The following is a 27096-nucleotide window of genomic DNA, read 5'->3' on the forward strand; positions in this document are numbered from 1 at the left end:
CTCCAATATTTCCCTTCAGTCTTAGCGTCTTGTTTTCAAGATGGCTGCGCCCAGTGATAAAGGTTCTTCCCCGGTAGCTTCGGAGTCACCTTTTGCAGGTTTCCCGTTCGCGATCCCGGGCGCCGCTACCGGGGAACCGGCAGATAAACAGTCTGAAAAAACCGGCGAGCAGAAAAAGAAGCCGTGCCGGGCGTGCATGGATTTCAAATCCTGGATCAAACAGCAGAGGAAACAGACACCCACACAGGTACGTTGCGTATGTTGCAAAACTAGGCTCAGCATGCACGGTCAGCTTGCGTAGTAGTTTTGTTTAATCAGGCTGTGAGTTATTTGCCACCACTGAGCGTCATCATGCAACATGCCTGAGAAGCGTAGAAGTCTACAGGCACCACACACATATGACCAATTATTGTACTATCATTTGAAAATGTTAAGATTCGAACAAGGCTACATACTGTACTGTAGCACAGTGTTCCAGGTTTTAACAGAGCTTGATTAGCCACACTGCTCAGGGGTGTCTTATTAAAATCATAGTAAAACCAGGAATGGGTCGATCTGCTGTGCAATGGGGCACAAGTTTGGGGAGAAAAAAAAGATGCTTCAGTTTTTCAAATTAAAAGAATGTGGCGTAGTAAATCCTTCAGCCGTGCACGATCAGAACCTGCTGACTACACCTGAACTCCCTGCAGGAGTGCCGGCTCGACGAGGACAAGGAGAGGCCCGTGGAATGCCCGTTAGACCGGGAAGAGCTGGGCAGGAGCACCTGGTCTTTCCTGCACACGATGGCAGCCTATTACCCCGACACGCCCACTGGCGCACAGCAGCAGGACATGAAGCAGTTCGTTAACTTGTTTTCAAAGTTCTTTCCTTGCGACGAGTGTGCTGAAGACTTGCGAGCAAGGTCAGTATGTCTATAGCGCTGTCCTGTGAAGAACACACATGTTCCAAACCGATGTGTAAAATGCAAGCGTAGGGGCAAAATTGCTCGTGCTACTGAGATGAAAGACAGGGTATTTGCGCTGTTTTCCAATCGCCTATTTATAATCATAACAGTAGATGCGTTTATTTCAAAGATTTTTTTTTTTTTATAACGGTTTTTAAAATGACTTTCCTTCAGGTTAAAATCAAATCAACCAGACACCACCAGCCGAAACAGTTTCTCCCAGTGGATGTGCCGTCTTCATAATGATGTCAACGTGCGCATCGGCAAACCAGAGTTCGACTGTGCCAAGGTGGATGAGCGGTGGAGGGACGGCTGGAAGGACGGGTCTTGCGATTAACACGCAGGGAATTGGCAGCACTGAACCCCAGACCTTTATTTAAGACACTAAAAATGACAATGGTGTGCATTTTTAAAATAGAAGTCATAGACCGTATTTGTCTGATCAAACTTTCCTGGAGTTTTGTGATGTGTTTTATTTTCATAATATCTGGAGGGGTTGTCACTCGTGAAACGTGAGGCAAGTCTGTCAGCTGTTGAATTGGATCCCATATTGTGTTGTAAAATATAACCATTTAAAAAAACTAAATAAAAATAAAAAGTGTGTTGTAATGACTTTATTAATGGGATGTAATGTACTTTATACATGGAAAAATAAATGTCTATTGCGATGAAGAGCATGCATTAGCATCAGGTAAATGAAAAGCCCCATTGTTTACAGGAATGACTTGTGGCTGCAGTTGCAATATGAAATTCAGAAGCCAGCTTTAAGATTGAATCTGTTCCCATGACCAGCAGAGGGTGCTGTGGGGTTACGTTTCACACCTTGTGTAGAGTATTTGGGTTACTATCGGAATGGCTCGCTCAGGCCAGGCAGCGGGCAAAAAGATTGGGCAATACCATCAAAAGGCAAACCTATATACTGAGCATTAAAAGAAACGTATCACTTGTATTTGAGCATCAAAAGAAACATATCACTTATATTGGGGTAAAATTCCCTAGATGTGATCAAAAAAATGACACACTCTGTTTTAGAGCAGGTGCAGTGACTTTCTATTGTGCTGATTAACAATTGAAATCACGAAGATGCTGCAGAATGATCTGTCGATCTGGGGCAGGTGTTGTGACTCTTGGTCTTTCATTGACAGAGTGTAACTGGTTATACCGTCTCGTCAGGTTTGAAATTGCTGGCTGTGAGCACCCAAGACGGCGAGCCACAGACGCTGCCCTAGTCCAGCCTCCAACACGCCGATCTTTTTTCCTGTGATTATCTTTAGTGCTTTTATTCAAGCTTGCAATTCAACAGCTGAAATCACTCCATATCCAGCGTCCAATCAACAGCCTCACTAATTAGGTGATTAAATGCATATGCGTGTCATGGTCAAGGATGAATGATCGAGTGATTAAAAAGAAACCAAAAACATTTCGTCAATGTACCACCATTTATATACCTTATTTTTTCGAAAATAAAATGTGTTATAATAGTGATACGTTTGTTTTGATGCTCGGTTTATATAATCAGGACTTGCACATGGCTACACGCTATGAATGCTTTAAGGAGAGCTTTCCTACAAGTTCTGCTATTGTAATCATTAATGTAATAATTACCCACCTCTTCAACCTCTATGTTCCATCGGTGCAGTCTAGAGGAAGCGAGAGCGAGAAAAAAAGCTCTGATTTGATTGGTTGGTTTGTTGCCTAAGAGGCTTTTGTTCTCAGAAGTCCACCGCAAAGAAAATGACCATTATTTTACATCCAGCGAAATGAAAGCGTGTGCATGTGTCTGCAGGTGCGTTCTCGTTTCGTGTGCCACGGCGGTGGTAGGTGGTATATTTGCAGATGGCTAGAAGTTGACTAACAGTGGGCTGTCCTCTTGCAAAAAGTATTCGGGTTCCCATGTGGGTGTGTTTTTTAAAAATTATTATTAAGCTGTTTTCCATGGGAGAGCATTTGTGGCGCGCGTCCCCGCTGCTGCGTTAACGCGCACTGTTTAAAGGTCCCTTGCCCTGCGCGCTCCCCTCGTTAGGCTTGTGCGCGGCGCTGTTAGGCAGGAGTGGGTGTGTATGTGAATGCACGCCAGCTCACTATCTATCTCTAGTATTAAGTGGAGCCCGAAGCTCTCGCAAGCAGAACAAGGCTGGGTGTAGCTACAATAAAGATGGAAGGAACAGGGTCTTTCGGAGCCGGTAGAGCTGGGGGCGTCTTCGACCCTGTCGCCTTTATCAAACAGCCACAGACCGTTCTCAGAATACTATCTTGGGTAAGGGTGCATTTTTTAAAATGTATTCCATATTATTTGATAATAAACCTTTAGGAGTAAGGGTATACAACAGCAACCTTTTTTTTTTTACATTAAACAAAACATTAATGGGCATTATCAATATACATCTGAAATTAAAATACATACTTGAACTGTCGTTTGAGGAAAAAGTAAATAGCTATTTTGTTTAACATCGCGTGTTTGTCTTAAAAGACTGGTCTCAATTTCATGCAAAGATGGTTCAATCAATTATCAGCGTGATCTAACGACCCCAGCCTAACACTGTAGAGACTATAATAGGCTCTGATTGCAGTTATTGGTCGCTGTTAATATCAGGGTTTATTTATTGAGTACACTAAAGGCAAATCAGTGTTCAGTTTTAATTATAGGCTATATATAATTTTCTGCGATTAAAGGCATTGCAATTTATTAAAATGAACGAGAGACAAAACCCCAAGGTCCTTATGAATTGGTTGCACCCGGCTTTTTCCTTTTTTACATGAGACCTAATAGACCGGCTCCACAGTATGTGATCTGTTGTTGTCTCCACGTCTGAGCAGGAGGGTTTCAATGTACACTATTTAAGTGTATTGTCTCATATATAATCTCTTTTTTCTGTATTGCTATTTTTATTAGCTTGGACACTATCTAAATCTTTTGCGGTGAAAGTGATGCTTTGTAAAATAATAATAATAATAATAAAATATAAATTCCAGTATTTCTTTCAGATAAGAAATATGACATTTTGCTTTCCCGCCTCTGGTTTAGTTTTAATTTGCATGCGAGATCCTGTTTCGAATCATTCCTTTTTCTAGTACAGTTCTAGAATGTCAAATTCTTCGCCGTTCCCCCGCCACCCAGCCTAGCCCGCCACCCCTTCCATTTTGACAGCACAGCCCGCTTTACCCAACGCACCGACCTCTCGCTTGATGTTTAAAATGTATGTGCTGTTTCTTTTTAACGAATTCAAAGGGAAATCCCTCACAAGCCGCTTTACATATTTTTTTTGTGTGTCTTTTTCATTCTCTTCCCTTTACTGGCAATGGCCGCCGTCAACCCAACAAGCTTCACCACAATTCAGTGCCCCTCTCTTATTGCATTCAACAGAGCATCTTCATATAAAGAGAGGGCCTTGCTGTGTGTGCTAATGTGTACCTATAGTGGTTTTCTCATTTTTTAGTTTAAGGTGCATAGATAGATTGATAGGGGGTTGCAATCGTAGGAGATTCTCATTCCTATATAGAACCACTCCTCTCTTGTCGAGGTTGTATACAGTAGTAAAGTAGTTTGCATGTAAAACTACCTTTGAAAAAAATGGTAGAATATTGGACCATATATGTTTAAACACTACTTAAGAGATTTGCATTTTGAAATCATACAGTGCATGCATACATACATACATACATACATACATACAGTGCATGCATGCATACATACATACATACAGTGCCTGCATGCATACATTTGTATTCAAATTAGGATAATAAGGCAAGTCGAGTCAGGTTAAGCTTTTGAAGAGGTAATTGCAAAGACGTTTCCCATTTAAAAGCTTTTAACCGCTAAATATTTTTTTTTATCTCTGGGAAATTCCAGCTTCAGTTCAGGATTTGACAGTAACTCATTTTAAGCCACAAGTTTCAGTTTCACATGACAAGCAACCAGAAGTGTAACTGACAGGAGATGGTCTTGAATGAGCAGCTGCTCACATGCAAATTACAATAATTCCACAATGCCCCCTTTTAAAAAAAAATAAAAAGTACCCACATTATCACTGCACTGTTCTACCATAATGTGGGCCAGCTCTCTCAATGCACCACCTACATTTACAACACACAGGCCAGACACAACTAAGCATCACAAGTCAAGATGTCTTCCACAATCTCAATGCAATCGCTCACAAGTTTTGAAATGTATCCTTTAAAGCAAACAAACCAACGAAAATGTGAGTTAATTAATGAACTGGAGTAACGGCATTGAAAATATTGCCATGGTATAGGTTTGAAATGATATGTATGTTTAAAGAAATATTTACTAACCCACAAACAGTAAGTAATCAGTGTGCAGGCCATATGGAAATGTTTGTATATATAAGAAAAGTAATTGATAAACTGTAAACTGGCTGGCTGTGTAGCATTTCTGAATGGGTGTTTGAGCAGCAGCCAGTGGAGCAGTTGGAAGAATCAGATCAATAATGTAAAGCCCAAAGGCTGCCTTGTTGATTTTTTTTTTTCTGTTATTGCAGTAGCTGTGTTCACTCCATTCAGGGAGAGCCACTAACCATCAGGGAACTGGATTATAAGGTGGTCTGAGCTTTTACTCCCAGTGCAACCCTATCATAAATATCTGCTTTTAGCAGCTTGATACACTGTGCTTATGTGAGGTCAAAATGTTCAAACAGGCCCTTGCAAGGTTATGAATCATCAATGGTCACACTGGGAGGGCATGGAGACCTTTTCTAATGACATAAGAGGGCTACAAGAAATAGATGTACAATTATTTATTTCAGCATTTTTTTTTTGCAAAACTCCATGATCCATTAAAATGATGAATGTTTAATCAACTGTAATAGGAAATGACATGGGAGGCACATAACGACATTTGATTGCATGCAGAATGGCTGCACTGCAGGTTTGTAAACGGCTAACAGTTTTGCACAGGTACGATATCCTTTACTATCCTCAAGGGACCCGCTTCTTTGGACAGCACATGAGCCACGGTCCTCTCATTAGCTTCTGGAGATCCATCAGTCAGAGGAATTAGTTGATTTGTCTATAGATTGATTTGTGATGGAATGAACAGCTTCTCCTCACCCTCCTCCTCCTCCTCCCAGTACATTTCTTAATTGCTTACGGAATTTCCATTATTATTTTTTTAATTGGCATTCATTGGTATGCTTTATGATTTTAAAAATAGGAATTGCAAATGTGAGTAGGTTTTCTGTGCAACAGCTTGCTAAAATGACAGTTCTCCAAAATGTTTAATTAGACTTCAATGCAAACTTCCCTTCTCTAAACCTGCCTGATGCTGCTGTTGCTTACTGGCGGAAACACAGCCTCCCTTGCATCCTGTTTACATGTGAATGCTGTAATTAGCAAAGCGGACCATTATATTGTAATCTGTACAGTTTAAAAGCAAAATAGTACCAAAATGCATTCCTACTTGTATGGTCTTTTATTCCAACATGGGTTTAACCAGCAGCAGGAACATCCCAAAATAGACGCGAGTCATTTCTCACGTATTTGAAACAGAAAGTGCCGTACAAACGTTATGGGTTTCACAGTGTCCAAGTTGTTGTTTTTCTTTTCTCTCAATATTTTTAACACAGTGATTCTAAAAGCCCTCCTCCACCGCTGCTCACAGCCAAGTGTGAATTAAAACATTTTAAAGACCCCCTGTTACTAAACAGAGCAGTGGGGGCAGTGTCTAACACTGCGAAACCCTGCTGCCTGTGGAGCTACAGGCTGTCTGCATGTGGAGAGCATGATCTTCTTGTGTCACGGACAGTTTGTCATTCTTCCACTGGGTGGGCCAACCAGGAAACATTCACATACAGGGGTAGTTTATTACTCTGAATACTGGCATCTTTTACCTCTGTATAAAGTTGTGGTGATTTTATATATACTGTATATGTTCCATTGAATTATTTGTAGTTTCATTTCAGACTTAAAAAGGGAAGTCGGTACCACATCCCTCTTGTGATTCCCCAGAGCTCCACCTGCAGGTGTTGGCAGGCTCGCTGGTGGTATTTGCACAATGGGGAATTGAGTCTTCCAGCACACTAAACGAGCCTCTCCTTTTCCTGTTGCAGATTTTCTCTATTGTCGTGTTTGGATCCATAGTGAACGAAGGCTACGTAAACAGTCACAGCAACATACTGCGCTGTGTTTTCAACCAGAACGACATTGCCTGCAATTACGGGATTACCATCGGGGTGGCAGCGTTTTTTGCTTCCATGTTCTTCTTCGTCTTGGACATTTATTTCCCCCAAATCAGCAGCGTGAAGGACAGGAAGCGGGCAGTGCTAGTGGAGCTTGGCTTCTCAGGTATTAATTTAAACATTCCTGTTCAATACATTTCACTGCCTTTTAAAAACACAGAACCTGTACCTGACTGCCATTAAACTGTCTGATGGAAAGTGGACATCAGTTGCTTGAAATAGATTATTCTGAAGCATTTTCATTGCGGAGGGTCTGTGTTGATTTATTATACTCTCTCTAAATGTGCCCTTTATCTGGCTTGGAGTTTACTTTGCACTTGTCTACAGTCATTAGTATTAGCATTGAACAGCCTTCCCCCTTCCATGATGGCATCCCCACTGCATGCTGATGCTGCGATAGCATCCCCACTGCACGCTGATGCTGTGATAGCATCCCCACTGCACGCTGATGCTGTGATAGCATCCCCACTACACGCTGATACTGTGATAGCATCCCCACTGCACGCTGATGCTGTGATAGCATCCCCACTGCACGCTGATGCTGTGATAGCATCCCCACTGCACGCTGATGCTGTGATAGCATCCCCACTGCACGCTGATGCTGTGATAGCATCCCCACTGCACGCTGATGCTGTGATAGCATCCCCACTGCACACTGATGCTGTGATAGCATCCCCACTGCACGCTGATGCTGTGATAGCATCCCCACTGCACGCTGATGCTGTGATAGCATCCCCACTGCACTCTGATGCTGTGATAGCATCCCCACTGCACACTGATACTGGGTATGGGTTAGTTCCCCCCCCTCCCCACCCCAGTCATTTTGTTGTTGTTATTATGAGATTGGCACGTTGCCTTAAAAACAATTAGCGAGAATGCAGTTCCCATAAAACATACAGATAACGAGTTACTGGAACCAGCTGAAAAATGTGGCACCATCAGGAAATTCTTCAAAGCTTTGCAAGTACAAAGTGGAAAGGCCAGACTTTCTAGTCTTCAGAAAGCTGGCTATACCTCCCGGTGGGTAGTGAACCACCTTCTGAGGGAAGGATGGATATGACCCTGACTATACAGCGATTCGATTCTAGGTGGCGTGGCCCTCATTCACGTCCAGTTTTCAGTGCAGTGTGATTCCCGTGTGTCTGTTTACTACATTCTTTCAATGGGAGAGCCTGCCGGTTTAATCAGAGAGCAGGCGTTGTTTATTTGCACTCCTCAAAGATAGTGTGAGCTGAAAGGACAACGGCTTCTACAAGCTCCCTCCTACAACTCCATTCCTCTACTTGCAGTTACCCCAGTTGCTTGTACAGCAGTGCTTGCATGTCAGCAATTATCATACACACTCTCTAGACATCCATTTCATTATTCAGCAGCGAGTGAAACATAAGACAAGTAGCTGGAAGCATTGGAACACTGTCTGATTTGTGCTTCTCCTTTACTAGAAGTAGAACACTGCTAGCTTTACTATATACTGTAACACTGACAGTTTTTTTAATGATTGCATACTATCAGTGCCTGGTATATGTAAAAGGGTTGAATCTGTGGCACTTGGCGATCAGCACTGTTCAATTTAAAACCCATGGAACGAGGTAGCAGTTTAAGATTGGGGTGAGACTGGCTTTGATTTCCCAGCTGCCTTGTTCAGAATCACTGTGTTGTGCAGACCTGGCGTCCCGGTGGTTCCTCCTCCCCCAGGTGTGAGCTGGCTTCTTTGTGTTGCAGGTTTCTGGACGTTCCTGTGGTTCGTTGGATTCTGCTTCCTGGCCAACCAATGGCAACACACCTCGTCCGACGAGCTGCCTCTGAACCAGGGGGCCGACGCAGCCAGGGCCGCCATTGCATTCTCCTTCTTCTCCATCGTCTCCTGGGTGGGTATCTCTGTCTGGACAGCATGGGGCCACATTGTTTAAACTGTGCTTTATAGATGATTCCTCCGTAGAACTCCTGTATCGGATGACAACCCCGCTGTTAAGTCAGGCACCTGGACGTGTTGCTGTCTCTGTTCCTGCGCATCAGGTATTGGGATCCCACCACGGACAGTCCTAGTGTGGCGCTTCAGAAGGGTCCTAATACCTGCTGCACCGGAAGCCAGTCTATAGTGTGGTAGCAGGCACATTGATTTGATAAGGGGGCTTCTATTTCTGTACCTTCCTCTGCTTGCTGGGTTGATTGGAATGCATCAGTCTCTTGCTGGGGATTGTGAGGTTCCTTTTTGCACAGTAATGCTGCTGGATTACAGCCAGGTCCTGCCCCTGGGCTGACTGTGTGAGAGGAGCCGCTGAGACCAGACCTCCACCTCCTGGGTAATGCAGCAGTTTGTCCCTCGCTCTCGTCCTCATGTTCACGTGTCAGGAGCTGATCTTCCTCTCAAAGGGCTGCTCTGTGAGGGAACGCTGCTTTTCTCTACCCACCTGCTGTTATTTCGCATTTGCAAGAGATTTTTCTTCCACGCCTTCAGTATTCCTTAAAGCAGGAGTCCCCCCCCCCCCCCCCCCCCCCCCCCCAAGTTATTTTAAATTGAATACCTAAACATGATGACTTGAAGGTTAGTTTTGGGTTAAGGGTAAAAGTCACTTTAAGTTTAGGTTTGGTTTATCTGTAGCTACTCCTGGAGGTGTGGACGACCGTGATGCATTGGTGATTCATTACGCTTGTGGTTTATGTATTTTTAAAATCCTTGTTGCCTTTCTCTGTTTCAGGGTTATCTCTGCCTCTTTGCCTTGGACAGATTTAAACATGTAGCCTTTGTGGAAGATGCACAGAGGCTGCTGCCATCACCCCCCACAGCTTCCCCAGTGTAGCCAACCAGCCAGAACTAACAGTGTAGCCACTAACACTACTGCAGTATAGCAGGGCCTGTTCCAGTGACAGAGGGGTATACCTTATCTGCACTGCACCCCAAAGCCACAGCAGTCTAACCAGACCTAATAATATGAGAAACTGCATCAATTCCAGAGGGTCTGCACGACTCCAACAAGCTCCTAACTGTATTATCATATTGGCAACATGGCCAAGTAATCTTTGATCTAGGCACTATGTAGACGATTCATAATTTGTGCAACAGTGTTTTCGAACCTTCTTAAACATTGACATTACTGATGAACCCCCTGGGTGTCACTGTGTCGTGTTTCGTATCACCCTCCTCGTAGCCTCCAGATCTTCGTGATGCTCCGACAGTGCTGTGTAAATCATGCAGCGCCCTGCGTATACACACACGTTCATATTTAAGTAACAGTAAGGCATGCATGCTAACGTTTCTTTTCTATTCTGTTTCACTGTGATGGAACAGGCACTGCAGTGTTAAGCACACATGCTTTCAGAGTCGGTACGAGTGGTAGGATTTTATTCAGGTTAAAAATAACTTTGGCCAGGCTGTGATCCACGCCACGCAGTCAGTGTCTCACATCGGCCAGTTCCTGCTGCTCAGTGCTGCGTAGCGAGCAGTAAACCTGCATGCTCACAGGAAATATCACTGTTTATCTCCTGCCAGCTACCAGCCAGCACAGCCTGTTCATTATTAAACAGATACTTACAGAAAAGCAAAGTCCTAATTGCAGATACTTAACTGCTAAACGCTTCGATGAACAGAATGTGATTTTCCTTTTTCTTCCTCATATACTGCATAAGCTTTCACTTGTGAGTTCATCAAAGTCTGTTTTAATGAATAAAAAGCAGTCTGATCTCTAAGAAAATTTAGAAACTTTTTTTTTTTTAATACACAAAAGCTGATCTGAAGCCTAGAACAGTTTCTTGACTTTCAAGCTGTGTTTTATTCAAAAAGCAGTCAAGATTCTCATGATGAGCTAAAGCTTAGTGAATAAATAAATATATATATAATATATAATATAACCATGTATTTAAAGGGTACATAAGGACCTTTTTATGTATTGTTACATCTTCCCAACTGTTTACATAAGGTGTGTGAATTGTTTTAATGTAATTTACATTTTGACTACATTTCCCATCATCCTCCTGCTCACATATGTGTGGTCCAGTGGTTAAAGAAAAGGGCTTGTAACCAGGAGGTCCCCGGTTCAAATCCCACCTCAGCCACTGACTCATTGTGTGACCCTGAGCAAGTCACTTAACCTCCTTGTGCTCCGTCTTTTGGGTAATTGGAAGTGACTCTGCAGCTGATGCATTGTTCACACACCCTAATGTCTTTTTACTGAAGCAATCTAGGTACAGTACCTTGCTCAAGGGTACAGCAGCAGTGTCCCCCACCTGGGACTGAACCCACGACCCTCCGGTCAAGAGTCCAGAGCCCTAACCACTACTCCACACTGCTGCCCTGAGATAGCTACATCTGAAGACATCTTGAGGCAGGGAATGCAATTTAAAAGTTTTAAAAAAGTGGTCAAAATGAAAAAAAAAAGAAAATTAAAACAATACACACATCTTATGTAAGCAGTTGTAGCAACACATGGGAACATGTAACACAATAAAATAAAAAGGTCCTTATGTACCCTTTAATTGCGATATATGTGCATATGATTTATCACAATGGGATGTATATGGCCATTCCATACATGGGTTCATATAAACATATGACATTGATTCTTGTTTTGATAATGCACCCATAGCAATATACATACAAAGGTGTTTTCTAATTTCTTTCTAACTTTGTGATTGCATGTCATATCATCCTAAAGAAATAATAGAACAGCACAGGATTTTGCCACATAACTGTTCGAATCTGCAATCCCTAGCCTTACTCCACAGCACCTCGTTAATATTTAAAAGCAAAGTTCATCCATTTTTTAAACAATTCGCCTGTGAGCCCTCTGGATTGATAAGATCAGAATTGTGAGCCATTTTTAGCAAGTAATATGTTCCAACAGCCATTGATCTTTTTCAGGACAACTCCTGTGCTCTATAACATTTTCACTATTGCTCTGTTAATGCAAGGAAATGGTCTGTACTAAAAAAAGCATACAGATGAACCGAATTACAATAAATCAAGTAAAGAGGATCTGAGCTCCCTGACGCCCGCAGTCCTCCAACGCAGAGCTGCTGCAACCCTCACACGGGGAGGCCAAAGCTCACCTTCCATTCCTGGTCTTTGTTCCAACACTGCTGTGAATTATTTAATTGAACCAATTAAAAACCTCCATCCAGACCTAGAAGTAGTTGATCAGATTTTACCTGTTAAACCTGGAGTGGAATCGCCCTCCAGGGCTGTGATTGGCTACCCCTGACCTAACAGCTATGTGGCAAATCTGAGCTCGTCTCTAGTGCACTCCGCATACTTTACTTACCCTATTACTCTTATTAAAAGGCTGGCCTCACTGCGAAGGCGCTCCAGAGATACTGCCTGGGCACAGACATGTCCCTCTTCACCACGGAGAACGTCGAGGGTATTCCCAACGTGGAGCCCTACCCTGGCTACCCAACAGGCAGCGGCATGGAGACTGCAGATACCTACCAGAGCCCTCCGTTCACCGAGAGCCTGGACAGGGGCCCCAAGGGCTTCCAGGTGCCAACCTACTAGGACTCGCTAAGCTGTGTAAACATGCATCCGATCCGTCTGTGGTGCAGTGGCATGCGTTGGGTGGATTGCTGCCAAGTGTAACATGAAGTCAATTCTGATGTGGCCTATCGCTAATGGGCTTACCGTGTTTATAGGTAGTTGTGACCTCTGTACAGGGTCAGTATGCTGGATGTATTTTTATCTTTGTTCTGATAGGTAGGTAGGTTCTAGTTTGGGTAAGTGGTGTCCATAAAATCAACAGTGTTCCCTCTGAGTCCTTTTTTCATTATAAACGGCCAAGTCTTACAGGAAGAAGTAATGGGGTTTCATCACAACCAAATCAGATCCTGCTTCTTCTGTCTATTGCTGCAGCTTAATTGGCTAAACATACCGCTTGAAAAACTGCAACATGTTCAATTTAAACACGTGCAAATGGAGGGGTGCCATAGAAATGAAGCAGTTCCGCATGGTTTGGTGTCCTGACGGTTCTGCTGTTCGGTGGTGTGGGCGAATGGATAAATGTCACGTGCCGTGTGCGCAGTTGCCTTATTTCTATGACAGTATTGCGTTAGTTAATGAATCTGTCCTGATTGTGAAGCTTATTGAGGTTTGCAGATTTAAGAACCGATTTTAAATTTGAAATACCAATGCAAAAAAACCCCAAAACAAACAAAAAAAAAACAATGCAAACCGACTGCACTACCCACGTATGTTTAGGAATCTGTTATTGAAATAATTCAGACACATGCAGCACCACACCCGTGTTACTTGGTATAATATTGATTCCACAGGGCCGTATTAAAAGATGCTAAAAATTGATCAAAATGCATTTTATGAAGTGCTAGCTAAAATCTTCAAGGGTAACAGCGATCACTTTTCTGTTAGAAAAACCTTCGCACATAAATGATGACAGTAAGCAGGAGGTCAGCATTTTGTTTTGGAGTTAAGTTTAATATCAGAGCTGTACTTCCTAGCCTGTTTGTTTTGAATTAGCCTTCTTCAGTGGGAGCACTGGGTAGAAACTCAACGCAGCACAGAGACTTCATTGTACTGTAGATAAAGATTTGTTAAATGTTTTCCAATACTTTTACTGCTTGTAGTGCAAAATCAACGAACTGTGACTCGTACGGTGTATTAGTTCTGTTAAAGTTTTTGAAAGTGCAGTGTTATTCCCTGTTAATCTATAGGACGTAGTGCTGTAAGTAGGGTTGACCAAGTGTTAAAGTGAAATTCTGTACCAATGTGAATGTAAGCTCACCATGCCTACATTATTATTATTTTAAATGCAGAAATACAATTTTAAAGAGCTTCTACCAAAAGGGATCCTCTCAAAAGTTTTGAAAAACTACACACTGTCGTCGTAACAGTGACAATTTAATGAGGCCTTGCCATTCTGACTTGCATTGCTGCTGTTTTAATTAAAATACCAAAATAAAAATAAATGCATTGTATCATGCACACTTTTCCATAATGCAACCTTCTCTACCTTAACTTCAGTTTGCCTTTGTGTAAAATCTTACTGTGTGGACCAAACTTGAGATTCGATTTTACAACCCGCCTCTCTTCAAACCATCCGCTTTGTTTAGACTCCAGAAGCAGTGACATCGGCCTGGCATTCTCTATCAGTGTTAATCCCCTCTCCTCGAGTCATAAGACAATCTTGTGACATTCCTTGAGACTTGCATCTGATTGCATGTGCGGTAAAACCTTTTTAAACAAGAGACAAAACTGCTTTTAAATTAGCCCGCTGCTTAATTATTTTAAAGTTTAGTTTAACATGTATATGCAATAGCAAAGGAATACCTTGTACAGTTAAGATCAGCAAATGTTTACATTAAAAATATTGATAAGATTACAAATGCAGTAGGACGAATGTACAGGTCCCTCTAGAACCTTTCACAATGATTTCACTCCTTTTAATACAGGGAATGTATGATCTACTGGGATCTGGCCATTGGGTTGTACTTTATGTTGAAGTCGTGTCTAAACTTTTGAGACAATCCTTAAGAAGGAGGAGTGGGTAAGGGCTGGGAGTTAATGTTAACTATGCAGTTTTAAATATCTGTGGTAGTACATCTCTAATGTATCTGTGAGCTGTGAGATAGGATATTGTACACAAAGTGATATTGATTGTTGTTCAATATATTAATGGACTCTTGTTTATTAGAGTGTTCAAGGTCTGTTGCCTGTATTGATAATGCACTCCTGTTAAAATACTTATTGGACCACTTTTCTGGCATCAATGTGACCTTTAATTTAGAATTAATATTATGTTTGTTTTTCAGCTCATTCTCTATTTAAAATATACTGGCTCCTGTTCTGTGATGGTACTGTTAGCAAATCACCTGTGTGTATCTTCTGGAATTTGTTTGAATTGAAATAGTCTTTACAGCCATTTATAATAAAGTGCATTGTTTTTAATACGCGAGCAACTGTTTTATTTGTACAACGTATGTGCTGGAATTAACAAAAGCCATTTGATGTGAGACAGAGATTGAAAACGTCAGTGTTTTACCCCACCATCGATGCATGATTAAATATCACATCTATAGTGCTGGAATGGGAACCTAGAAGCACTGAGCAGCTGGGATTTCTGGCGAGTGTATTTTGAACAATTCTTTGCAGTTTGCAGATTTTCACAAAAGTCTAAAGTCAGCTCAGAAGCTATCATCTTTGGATCACTGGTTTGCAGTTAAAGAACCTGTTGCATTGTTACAGTAACAGGAAAGTGAAACAACCTTTCGAATATGTGTTGAGAATGACTAGTTTTGTAACTGGTTAAATGTCTATAACACAAGTCTCCTGTGACAATCACTGTGCATGCGTTTGTGGTCTTTGTAAGGAACTGTTGTAAATGAAAATGCATGTGGCTCTCCCAGTGAACAAAACCAGGCATTCTATGCAAAACATGAAGCCAGTCATGAGAGAACCACATTTAATTGGCTCTCTTTTACAAAATACACTGAATGACGACGCCTTAAAGTAGAAATTCACTCACACTGTGAAAGAGCTGCTCACCACTTCTAGAGAAACCAACAGTACAAAAATGTTATTTCTCTCAGATTTCAAAACCAGAAAATACAGGCAGAAGCATTTGTTAATTTAGATAAGCAGAAGCAAATAAGAGAACAAACTCTTGAGTATGAAAGTGATACTGAATTTGCTTACTTGTAACTGTTCTGTCAGCTGTCCCCTGTAACCATGAAGGCTATTAGCAGAGGATGTGCTAGAAAATAACTGATAATACAGTAGCGTCTAATGGTACAAACCTGCAAAATCAGTATGTCAATCCCTCCCTTTACTGATTGGGTCAACCCCAATAAAATTTACAATCTAACTACTTCAGCCTTACTATGATACAACAAACCCCTTCAGTTTCAGGTAATTTTACAAAAAACATTCAAAATGAAAAGTGACACATTTTCTGATAATATACAATGCAAGTTTAACACATACTTTCAAATGCTAAACTGAACTTCATAGCCCCCCTCCCTATTCTGGTCTTAGGGTAACCACTGCACTGCACCAATACAAATTCCTAGTTCAAAGTTTTGTATGGTAACGTCACGTTTACATGTTTGCAGCATAGCACCTGGGTTTCTGTTGAATCAAGTTAGCAGCCAACCAAGATAAACACATAAAAAAATTTCTGAACCCTTTACTTGTGTGTGTATGTGTGTGTTTGTAAATCTGTGCACTCAGTCTATACAACTGAAACCTGTTAACAAAAATAAAGTTGCTGCTATGAGCTAGAATATTATTTTTTTAATCTTGAACGCTTGGCTGCTGTGCACGAGTGACTGAGCGTCTCTTTGTGAAGGGCTGCAGCTTGGTTTGAGCATGTTTCCAATGAGACCCCCGCGTGACACACAGCTGCACTCCAAATCAATTCAAATCCTACGTCGTTAAGGAATGCGAGTCTGTATATACTGTGAAACAGGAAATATCTGTGGCCATGTCTCACCGGGGACACACTTACAGCAACAAATGTTTACGCATGTAAATTATACATATACTGTATTCATTTAGCAGCATGCATATTTCACAGATAAAAGCAAAATGAGTGAATGTTTCGCCAGCAAGCATTTCATTATCTAGTAATCTACCTAGCACTAACTGAAATTTTCCCCATGGAAAGATACACAATGAAATCAAGCAATAATCTATATTTTAACAATATCATTTGCAAATAGATCTAAGATTTTCAAAGCAAGAGAGAGAGAGAATTCTGCTAGATAGTAATACTGGATTTTTAAAAGTATTTACCAGCAAGTATCTTGCAAGGTCACCAGTATGTGCAGTATATGTTTCAACTATTAAATCTCTGTGCCTTGCTAAAATAGAACGGCAGAACACAAAAATAAAAATGTGTACATTACCAAGTGCAACAAGCATAGATCACTAGCTGTGCTCACATGAAATCCGTTATTAAATAGTGAAATAGAATCTGTACACTTCAATTTACACAAGAGTTAAAGATGAATGTGTTATATAATATATGCAAACGTATTTGGGTACTGGGGGGGTAACACCCCCACCACTTTTTCAAGTAAGCATGGAATGCATCCTTTTACAACCTTACTGTCACTTCAGCATATTATATATATATATAATCCAGAAACAAGCAAACTTTAAACGCAGCAGTAATACAGGTCTTTCTGAATCTGGCCTTCTTCACGTGAGCCCTCAGCCCTCACAAAATGTAAACAAATGAATTATCTTTATTAATAACTCTTTAGCACATTCCCAGGACGAGACTGTTCCCCGAAACCTCTCCGTTTTGATCTCTTAAGTGCTCTGCTCATGCAATGCTCACCCCATTGCCAGCAGCACATTTCTTATCCCATGCACTGCTGCGCAGATGCAAGGCTGGTTAAGAGAGAGCGCATTGTGGGCTAGCTGATGATCTTGCTGATGGCCTGGAGAGAAGGGAAGTCGTCGTCTTGCCTGTGCTGGCTCTTGTGTGCGATGAAGTCCTTCTCTGTCAGGACCTGTCTGCAGGAGGGGCAGATCCGACAGTCCAGCTCTGGGTTGTTGTTGTTGCCTGTCTGCCAGGCGTTCTTGTTCTTTTTGGGCTTGCTGGAGGCCTGGCAGTGGTTGTGAGCGGCGAGGAGCTCCTGCTGCTTGCTCGTGTCCGGCAGAAGCACCAGTAGCTCGTTGAAGATCCTCTTGAAGTTCTCTCCCAGCAGCTCTCTGCAGCTCTGGTGGTACTGCACTGCAGACATGTGGCCCTGGAGCAGAAACAGCGTTGGGAAGAGTTACCACACACTACCACAATTTCAGGCCGCTGTTGATTCAACAGGCTTTATTTGGTCTTACAGGAATGCTAGTGGTTTGTAATATACAGGTGCAACAAGTGTCCTCATCTGTCTTTATTAAAATAAATAAAAATAAATGTTTGGGTAATTCTGGATTGATATAAAGCGGTTTTTATTTTATTATTATTATCACTATTATTTTTTTTTTGTAAAAACCACAGGTTTCAAAATAACAAGGGGCAATGACAGGACCACATGGATCAGACTTGTGACAAACACATGGCCGACACTAATAAAGCTCAATTCAACACGAGATGACCCTGCTGTGCACTTACAGGGCCAGGCACTGAAGGGTTTAGATACTCACTTGTCTAAACTGTCCAGAGAACGTTTTAAATTGGTTGAACTTGGACTCCTCGTCCAGCAGGAAGTTCTTTATAGACTGGATGAGCTCCATGTTCCTGAGCTGGAAATTCTCAGGCACGAGGTAGGTCCCTGCTGTCAATGCTGGTCTGAAAACGGAACGAGATTCAAATGAAGCAAACACACACACACACACACACACTGCATGGATGCTTCCAATATACGCTTTGGTTTTTCAGGGCCACTTAAGAGTTCTAATGCTCAAACGGGATGTGAACTGCACTAACACGCTGAAATGACTCATGTTTGAGAATGTGAATTGTATTAACATGCTAAAATGACTCATGTTACTAAAGATTCTGCAGAACCAACCCCTTTGGCTTTAGAACTGAAGGCTCAATTTCTAGTGCTGTAAACACAGAGGTGTTCCAGGCAATGCAATTATTAAAACTGGATAACAACGCTTTACTATTCGACAGGTTTCATTTTAAGCCTGTGATCCTAGCCCAAATCCAAAGGAAACGTTTCACACTCACTGCAGGTGTTCTCAACCTGTAACCACACTGCCCCCTAGAGGAGAGCTCAGGCACACAAACCGAAAGCAGCATTTCCCCACTTACTCGTTGACTGTTGGAATGGCCGGCTCACATACATTTGCATTCAAAGCAATGCCAGTGAAGCCAGGAGGAGGTTTGCTCGGGGGAGCCGCTAGTCCTGGGGGTGGAGGAGGGGGAAGACTGGAGTGCCCTCCCTTCATTGGAAACGCCGTGTTAAAACCTGAATGAAAGCGAAACGGTTACCAATGAGCAACTGCACCCCAGATACAAGCAGTTAAAACAATCCCCAAATCTTGTATTGAAGTGATGCCGAGCCCCATAATTCATTGCAATACAGAAATCAGGGGAAACGTCTGGTTGATGACATGAACATATCCAACGTTACGGTCTGAGAAAGGAGCTGCAAAATTGTCCAACCTCTACACAACACAGGGACAGAAATAAGACCCTCACTGATGAGCAGTTTGATCCATTCGAGGTTTCGATACAAGTTGAGCTTGTTACCTACACACTGGGGCTAATCAAGTACATGTTAAAACTGGATTGGGTGAAACTGTTTTGCAATAGGAGTCTTATTTCCATCCCTGCATCAAATAGTGCGTGATCATCACAGACAACAATACAATTCAACCATGTCAAGTAGGGTTATATCACTCCCAACATCCCATCTACAGCAGCAAACATAAGAAAACAGATAGACTGACTACGCACACGCTGCACATAACGAAGCACAGGAGCAGTGGGTTACCTGGAGGAGGTTTTTTAGGCAGCAGAGCAGGGAATTCTTCTTCAGGCAGCGGGCAGGGCTCCGATGTCAGTTGCTTTTTGAGTCCAGGCGGCTCCTTTGTAACTAGCATGCTGTTGTTCTCTGCAGGCAGTTCAGAATGACCATTGATCAGGTGGTTTGTTTTGGAAGCTGCGTTACTGGCAGGCCTTGTGATGTTCGGAGGCGGCTGTTTATTCTCCTTCTGGGCCACGTTGGCGGTCACTGCCACAGGAGGAGGAGGAGGAGGAGTCAGCGATGCTGTGAAGGCGGGGCTCTGCTTCTCCACGCCCATCTTCTTTCTTTTGCCCACTTTGGAAACGGTCTGGGACGCCGACACCAGGGGCGCCGATCTCCCTGTTAATAGAGAGGAGATATCCAGCATGGTCGGCACGCTCCGGATCTCCTGAGTCGTCTTCCCGCCGCGGTCGTCGTCTTCATCCGAAGCGGGAGACGATTTGTTCCTTGGGTTGCTTTTGTTACTGCTCGCCGGCAGGGGTTTCTTCCTTGGCTGAGTGGAAGCGGAGGAGCTGGGGGTGGGGGTGTTGAAGGAGGGGAAGGGGGAGGCAGCGGGGCTTGGTTTGCCAGCGTTCTTGTTGGAGGAGGTGGACCAGGCAGAGGTAGTGCTGCCGCATTGTTTCGGAGCTCTGATTTTGGAAACCAGTGCCGGGAAGTCCTCTTCCTGGAATGCAGAAGGTTTCCGGGGCTGTGCAGTGTACGCTGGGGTCATCGGGGACGATACAGACTTGCTCAACAGACTTGGGAAGTCGTCTTCTTTCAGTTTCACAGCAGCTGTTGTATTAGTGCTAGAAGAAAAACAGAGCCGTTAACAGCACCCAATTCATGCCGAGCTTGACACACACAAGCCCGCCACGCCAGAATAAAACTATCAAAAGAACCCACTGCAATGCTGGCAAAAGAGAAGGACAGGAACCAACTAAACTCCGGATGCAACTGCGGATTGCACTGGAAAAAAACAAGAAACTGCTTTTGCAGCTAATGCATCTGGCAGGACCTTTAGTATTTAATTAAGAGTGATGGTAAATATTGACTTCGTACATAGAAATCAACTTGTATCTATTTAGGCACATATTAGCAAAAAAAAAAAAAAAAAAAAAAAAAAAAAAAAAAGAGTGAGTCAGCTGTCCACATGGTTTCAGGTAATCTACCAAGTTCCAGGGGAAAGTCAACAGAATGAAATGTGCCGTACCTTGGAATAAGTGCTGCCATCGCTCCCAATGCAGGGAAATCTTCACCCTTTAGAGGACCATTACTGTTTGCTGGTTTAGCAGTATCTTTGGGACCTTAAAAACAAGACAAGTTTTTTCTTAGGCATGGCTTCAAAAACCAAAATCGTATTCAACGCATTAAACAAAATGAAATCACGTCTGTTCAGTACAACTGCGGTTAAACCAAAGAGCCAACAAGCCGATGTGGCGCTTCAGTCTCAGCCTGTCAAGCCAGCGTGTTCAGCACAGACGTGTTCCCCACCTGCAGCTTCGCTGGCTGGCTTGGCTGCTGCTCTTGCATGCCGGAGGTCTTCAGCCTCAGCGACCTCTTCTTTAGGTTTTGGGATCTCTCGCTCTTGTGCTGGTCTCTTTTCTTCCTGTCTGCGCGCCGCCACCGACGCTCGCACTGCCGCCGCCACCTCCCGGTCCTCTTCCTCTCTGCAAAGCAGGAAATGCACTGTGAGTAGGTCTGCGATCACCATAGCGCCCCCTGTGGGTTCAGACTCATTATCCAGGACTATTAAACACAGCAGTGCTGAACGTAGAAATACTAAAAGGAACTTCAGAAATTCGATGACACATGTTTCGACTAGAAGTCCTTTTCCATGCGTTCATTGAATTGAAGTTTCTTTCAGCATTTCTAGATGTGTTTGGACTGGGTTAGGCGGTGCTCAGGTCGTTTTAAAGACGCGTTTGCTGCATACCTGTTGTACCTCCAGCTGCCTCTCCTGTTCTGCTGCCCTCCCCGGCCACCGCCGCCTCCTCCTCCTCCTCCTCCTCTCCCTGCCCTCGAGTGTCTGTTAAAGCGGTCCACTTCTTCATAATCCTCCCCTCCTAGTACACCTGGGAACACAGCAGCAATGATCAACTGCGCATTAGGGTATCCGCGTGCAGCTTTAGTAACAGAAAGGGATTTCTATCCAATGAACAGCAACATGCAAAAAAAAAAACACACAACCCACCATCATTTAAAAACAAATGCATGAACCTGTCTGCACATTGATCATTTCATTGAGATCCGGAAATGTTAACAACATACGATTGGTACCAATAAAGAATATGGTTATGAAGCGATACTTATATTGGGAGTATCTGTTGTTTGATGCAACGTGACAGCGTTCTCCAGTTAAACAAGCAACAATTACCTAAAGGAGCATAAAAAAAAACCCCAAAAAAACACAACACACATTTGATGTCCCAGTTTGATCCATGCGGGGGTCCACATAACAAGAAAGCATTGAGAATGTATCTGAAACTAAAAGCAAAGTGAAATCCTCGCGCTCACCCTCATTCCTCCGCGGGTGTCGGGACGCGTAGTTAAACTGCAGGTCTATGTGCCGGTTCTGACGAGCCTCTGCCCTGGTCTTGCTGTGGCAGGCTGCCTTGTGGGCTTTGTAATCGATCTCTGTGCGGAAAGCGTGGGTGAACTGCTCAGTGCTGCACCTCCCCTCCTCACACAGGTAATGCTTCTCACGGAAATGTTCTCGAAGATAGTCATAATCACTGCAAACGACATCACCCAAGCAAGCAATAAAACTAAGGGAAACATGGTGTAGGGTGCAGCCTCATTACTAGTGATCTGTTTATCAAGCTCAATGCACTGCACTGCTTCCAAGTTGCTGCTAATTACTATGTGCTGGTACAGATAATGAAATAAAGCACTTGTGTGCATTTCAGTACAAGAGAAATACAACGTACAGACTAGTGTGACACAGGCAGAGACAGGTAGTACCCCAGCAGGGGAAAATTAAAAGCACAGATTAATTTATATATGTGTAGGGACCAAAAAAACCTTGACGTGTCCGAACAGGAAAATAAACAAATAGAGAAGTGTTGCGAGACCTGTAGTATTCCTGAGCACCGTCTGAATCACAGAAATGACAGAAGTAGTGATCTCTCCTCAAGTGTTTGAGCAGCTCATCGTTGTCCAGATAGCGGTCGTCACAGAATTTGCAGAGAGGGTGTCCGCGGTGGGAGGTGTCATCGAGGTCCCCTTGCGTGCGATGACGAGCCAGCTCCTTACGATTGTACCACTCGCGCTCATGAGTGAAAATCTGAACAAGAAAAAGTTATTTTATTACCACTGTCTAAGACAAATCACGTATTTTGTTTCTGTTGAACATGTAGACGAATGACCTGCTGTTTAAATTTAGATCTACAGCCTGATTCCGAGCAGCACAGTCGCACGTTTCAACGTTCATGGTTGTGGTGTGAAGTGAAGCGGTTTCGTTTTGAGAGGAGGGCAATGTGCTCGAGCAGGGGTGTCCAATCAATCACGCTCCTGGAGGGACACTCCATTCCAGGTTTAACAGGTAAAATGAGACAATCAACTACTTCAGGGTCTGGATGGAGGCTGAATTGGTTCAATTAAACAATTTAGAACAAGGATGGAACAAAGACCAGGAGTGGAATGGCCAGCTTTGTCCACCCCTGTGCTAGAGCCTCTTTGTACACCGTAGACAATGGGATTGGCCATATATCCAAGGCACTGAAGGCAGAGAAATACAACATTTTAAAAAGACTGGTTTTACAATCTTTCCAGTGTCTTACCTGAAGATGCTTTGCACAGAGTTTGCAGCAGAACAGCTCATGCTGTTTTCTCATGTGCTGTTCCAGTTCTTCAAACTTGCTGAAGACCCTCAACTCTGAGCACTGCGGACATTCGTGTTGTAAAATCCGCCTGTCAAAACAACACTGAATTATAGCAAGCAGGGTTAGAAACTCCCGCCTGCCCGCTCGCCTGAGGCGAATTAAATCTGATGAGGACTAGTTGATGTCTGTGTCTCAGAAGTACTCTGGGCGACTACTTAAAATGTACACATATACTCTCACGTTCAGTCTTGCGTTAGAAAAATGCAGGGAAGTCCACTTTCAAACGGGGTGTAGCAGTGGTGATTCCAAATAATGCTTAGAAAACAGTCACTCTGCGCGGGATGTTAAGTTTATCATTTGAATTTACTGAAACGCGTTGCAACTTTTGAAGTAAGTGTAAAGTCATTTTACATAAACACTACCTAGGAATTTCTGAAATCTAAGATTATTAAAACAGTTACTTTTGAGCATTAGGTTGCCTTCTTTGTGAAGAGGTTTACCTGAATTGCGCCTGGATATCTGCATCGCTGAAGTAAATATCGTGCTTCTTCTCACACTGGAAATGCTGGGTAGCTATAGTTGAAAATGGGTCACATTTCTTTACAAAAAGAACCTGTAGGGAACACACACACATAGAAACACATCAGCATAGCTGAGAAATGATATATATGTTATCATTCAAGAAAGCTCCTTCAGGCATGAGCATGGCTGTTGCACACTAAACTGTTGATTTAATGATCTTTTTTTAATCAAAAAGAAGCCAGTAACAGATACACTCAGACATTACTGTTGCTTTCACGTGTGTTTATACAAATACATAAAGGAGGCTGTGTGGTCCAGTGGTTAAAGAAAAGGGCTTGTAACCAGGAGGTCCCCGGTTCAAATCCCATCTCAGCCACTGACTCATTGTGTGACCCTGAGCAAGTCACTTCACCTCCTTGTGCTCCATCTTTCGGGTGAGATGTAATTGTAAGTGACTCTGCAGCTAATGCATAGTTCACACACCCTAGTCTCTGTAAGTTGCCTTGGATAAAGGCGTCTGCTAAATAAACAAATAATAATAATAATAAAAAGAAAGACTGAACCACTTTGTTCTCCCTCAAACATTGGTAGGATCAGCAAAATTACAGTAGCTTCTCAGAGCACACACGATTCATCTTCAGGAGAGACGTGGATACTGAAGGTAAAGGCATGTTCATTCAGATAAGAATAATACAAAAGAAAAAAAAAAAACTTGAGGGAAGTTTGAGGACAAGCCAAGTCGGGGCAGTTTTGTCTGTCCAGTACCATATTAGATATCTATACACTTTGAAAATTCCTGAATGAAAACGCTTCTCTCTAACACTGTACAACACACTGGTGTGTCAGACTACAACCACAAAGTTTCAAGGTTATCAGGTTGATAAAAAGCACTGTGACACATATTCCAACCCCCACCCTAAAAAACGAGTGGGGGTCTGCACTACCCAAAAGAGACCGGGATGGAGATGAGACTCCCATTGCACAGCAGTTTGATCAATTCCTGGTCTTGCTAGTTTAATAAGACACAACCTAACCAACTACCTACACATCGTGGCCAATCAAGCTCGTAGAGAAACCTGGAATGGGTGAAACTGTTATGCAATAGGAGTCTTATTTCCATCCCAGATTTGATCGCTGTACAGTTTGAGGAAAAAAAACAAACTGTATCACAGGTGACGTTAACAGTCTTTCACAACACTCCTATCCAAATACATTAAATATTAATACACCATAAAAAAACGTCTATGTCACCAAACTGTTACTTTTGGAATCTTTCTAGGGGCGTGAACAGAACTGTCATCATATTAACGGCATATGATATAGTCAAGGAACTGACTATATATATAAGAAAACAGCGGCCTGCAAATATACGCTATATAGTCTAATTTAAAAACAAAGCTAGTTTGTTTTGAAATAACCCATTTCTCTTTGATGACGGTTGTCCTTTCCTTCCACCTTCGCTAACGGGGCCTAGGTTACCACACTGCGTCCCCGGTCTCCAGTTGGCCGCGCTAACCATACCTTGTCGAGCTCCTCCCGGCAGACGGCGCAGTACTTCTGCTCGCACAGCACCCTCATTTTGGTGGAGCAACGGTAACACACCGTGTGATCACATTTCCCCAGGGCGAATATCTCGATCTCCTGGCAGCACAGCACGCAGCTTCGCTCGGTATCCTTCACAGACTTCGATGCCATCGCTGCGGCAGGTACAGGCTCCTGGGCTTTGCTTTACAAACTAGCCAAGAAATGCAGGTACTGAATTCTCTACCGGCATGCACGTTCTCTCTGACGTCATCACGCCAGCCAAACGCGTTTCAGCTGGACGACGTCATGGGTTTGAATCGCTGCGTGTGCAAAGCGAGGCAGCGCCGCCTAGTGGTAACACACCTCAACTCCAAGTAGACAAAACTTTATACAACCCAACGAACACCCAATCAACACAAAAGCACGTTATTTATAGGTGCGATGTCTTAGCAAAATGATAGGACCTTCTTATCAGTTCTCCGCCGCTTTCTCAGCTAAAAAGACCAGCTCAAAGACAGTTGTAAAATAGAATTCTGTTGTATCTTCTACTGAAATTAAATGATAGCTTTGCAGGACGAATTACATTTTAAACACGCCTATTGTAAACAAACAAACAAACAAAGTTCAACAAAATGTTTTGTTTTAAAACGTTACATATATATCCTGGAACAGATGGTTTAACAGGTGTTGAGATGTCAACGAAAGATCGGCTACTTGATGCATTTTTAATTATCACAAAAAACTGAGTTCAGTGGCTGAAAAAAAAAGTTCAGTGGCTGATTTTACAACATAAAAAACGCCATGGCTTTGTCTCGTTGCCAACCCTTTTTTTTCCTCCTATACACTATGGTAAATGTGATGAAATGTGTTAATGTGATTATTCTGCCTTCATTGCAACTGTACCATTCAGTGAGCTAAAATTGTATAGGGTACTTTAGCTGGTTGATTTTCATTCGGACGTAGAGCGTCCCAGCCGTTGACCGGCAACTTTGTATAATATTACCCTCTTCCCCTCTTTTTTTCTGATAGTATTTTCTCACCTTTATATAGATATACGATTTTAGGATAAATATTAAAAGTTATGTTTTATAAGCTTTAGGGGCAGTCTAATTTGTTAAAAACAGGCAGATATCTACTAGCGGTAGGGATTGCGATAGGCAGGGATTTAACTTTGTTTCTTATATTTTTTGTGTGATTTAAGAGTGATATTATTTGACACCGTGTAATTCTGTTTTGGTTTTCAATGTGCGTGGTGTGTTGTAGTTTTAGGTTTGATTAATGATTTGTATTGCTCGATATGTAGTAATGTAAATACTGTCGAAAAATATCCAGTTAAATTAGTGAAGTCAGTTTCATAAAACGACGGCTAATATACATATTTCTGTTTGGTCATGGCCCCTCTGCCCGCCCCTGCTCAAATGCTAACCATTACATTACAAATTTTATTTGTACAAACAAAGTGGTAATGTTATACATAATACAATACAAAAAGAGTTAAGCTCAAAGAATAAATAAATTAGATACACAGATATCTCATGATGATTTATTTTGATTTTTATTAAGTTATTACAATATAAGAAACAACTGCATTTGACATACATCTCAGGAAGAAAAACCTTCATTCATCGCAGGCCAAAGTAATCAGTTTAAAGTTGTGTTAATTAATCGGCAATTATTTTTA

At 42.5% G+C, this 27096-nt stretch overlaps 3 protein-coding genes across 5 annotated transcripts; 2 read left to right on the forward strand and 1 right to left on the reverse strand.

Moving 5' to 3' along the window:
- The first annotated feature begins 7 nt into the window (after positions 1–7).
- On the forward strand, positions 8–1564 carry LOC117973624 (FAD-linked sulfhydryl oxidase ALR-like). Its single transcript, XM_034926546.2, has 3 exons — positions 8–247; positions 690–901; positions 1118–1564. The coding sequence occupies exons 1-3, from the start codon at positions 41–43 to the stop codon at positions 1278–1280; spliced, it is 582 nt and encodes a 193-aa protein (XP_034782437.2). The 5' UTR covers positions 8–40; the 3' UTR covers positions 1281–1564.
- A 1009-nt stretch (positions 1565–2573) lies between these two features.
- Positions 2574–15028, forward strand: syngr3a (synaptogyrin 3a). 3 transcript variants are annotated; one of them, XM_058995740.1, is made up of 4 exons: positions 2574–2729; positions 7009–7243; positions 8860–9005; positions 12416–15028. In XM_058995740.1, exons 1-4 carry the CDS (start codon positions 2718–2720, stop codon positions 12626–12628), a joined length of 606 nt encoding a protein of 201 aa, XP_058851723.1. In that variant the 5' UTR covers positions 2574–2717; the 3' UTR covers positions 12629–15028. The 3 variants fall into 3 exon arrangements, with proteins under 3 accessions (XP_058851723.1, XP_034782627.2, XP_058851724.1); XM_034926736.2 differs by lacking the exon at positions 2574–2729 and adding an exon at positions 2945–3200; XM_058995741.1 differs by lacking the exons at positions 2574–2729; positions 12416–15028 and adding exons at positions 2945–3200; positions 9837–11523.
- On the reverse strand, positions 15003–25710 carry LOC117973684 (E3 ubiquitin-protein ligase ZNF598-like). Its single transcript, XM_034926735.2, has 12 exons — positions 25413–25710; positions 23870–23982; positions 23328–23457; positions 22620–22831; positions 22063–22280; positions 21482–21620; positions 21040–21215; positions 20759–20852; positions 19534–20354; positions 18849–19005; positions 18233–18377; positions 15003–17838 (listed from the first exon to the last, which is right to left on the reverse strand). The coding sequence occupies exons 1-12, from the start codon at positions 25584–25586 to the stop codon at positions 17503–17505; spliced, it is 2715 nt and encodes a 904-aa protein (XP_034782626.2). The 5' UTR covers positions 25587–25710; the 3' UTR covers positions 15003–17502.
- Positions 25711–27096: the final 1386 nt, after the last annotated feature.

This window comes from Acipenser ruthenus, chromosome 22, assembly GCF_902713425.1.
Source record: "Acipenser ruthenus chromosome 22, fAciRut3.2 maternal haplotype, whole genome shotgun sequence".
In the NCBI taxonomy this organism is placed as follows: Eukaryota; Metazoa; Chordata; class Actinopteri; order Acipenseriformes; family Acipenseridae; genus Acipenser; species Acipenser ruthenus.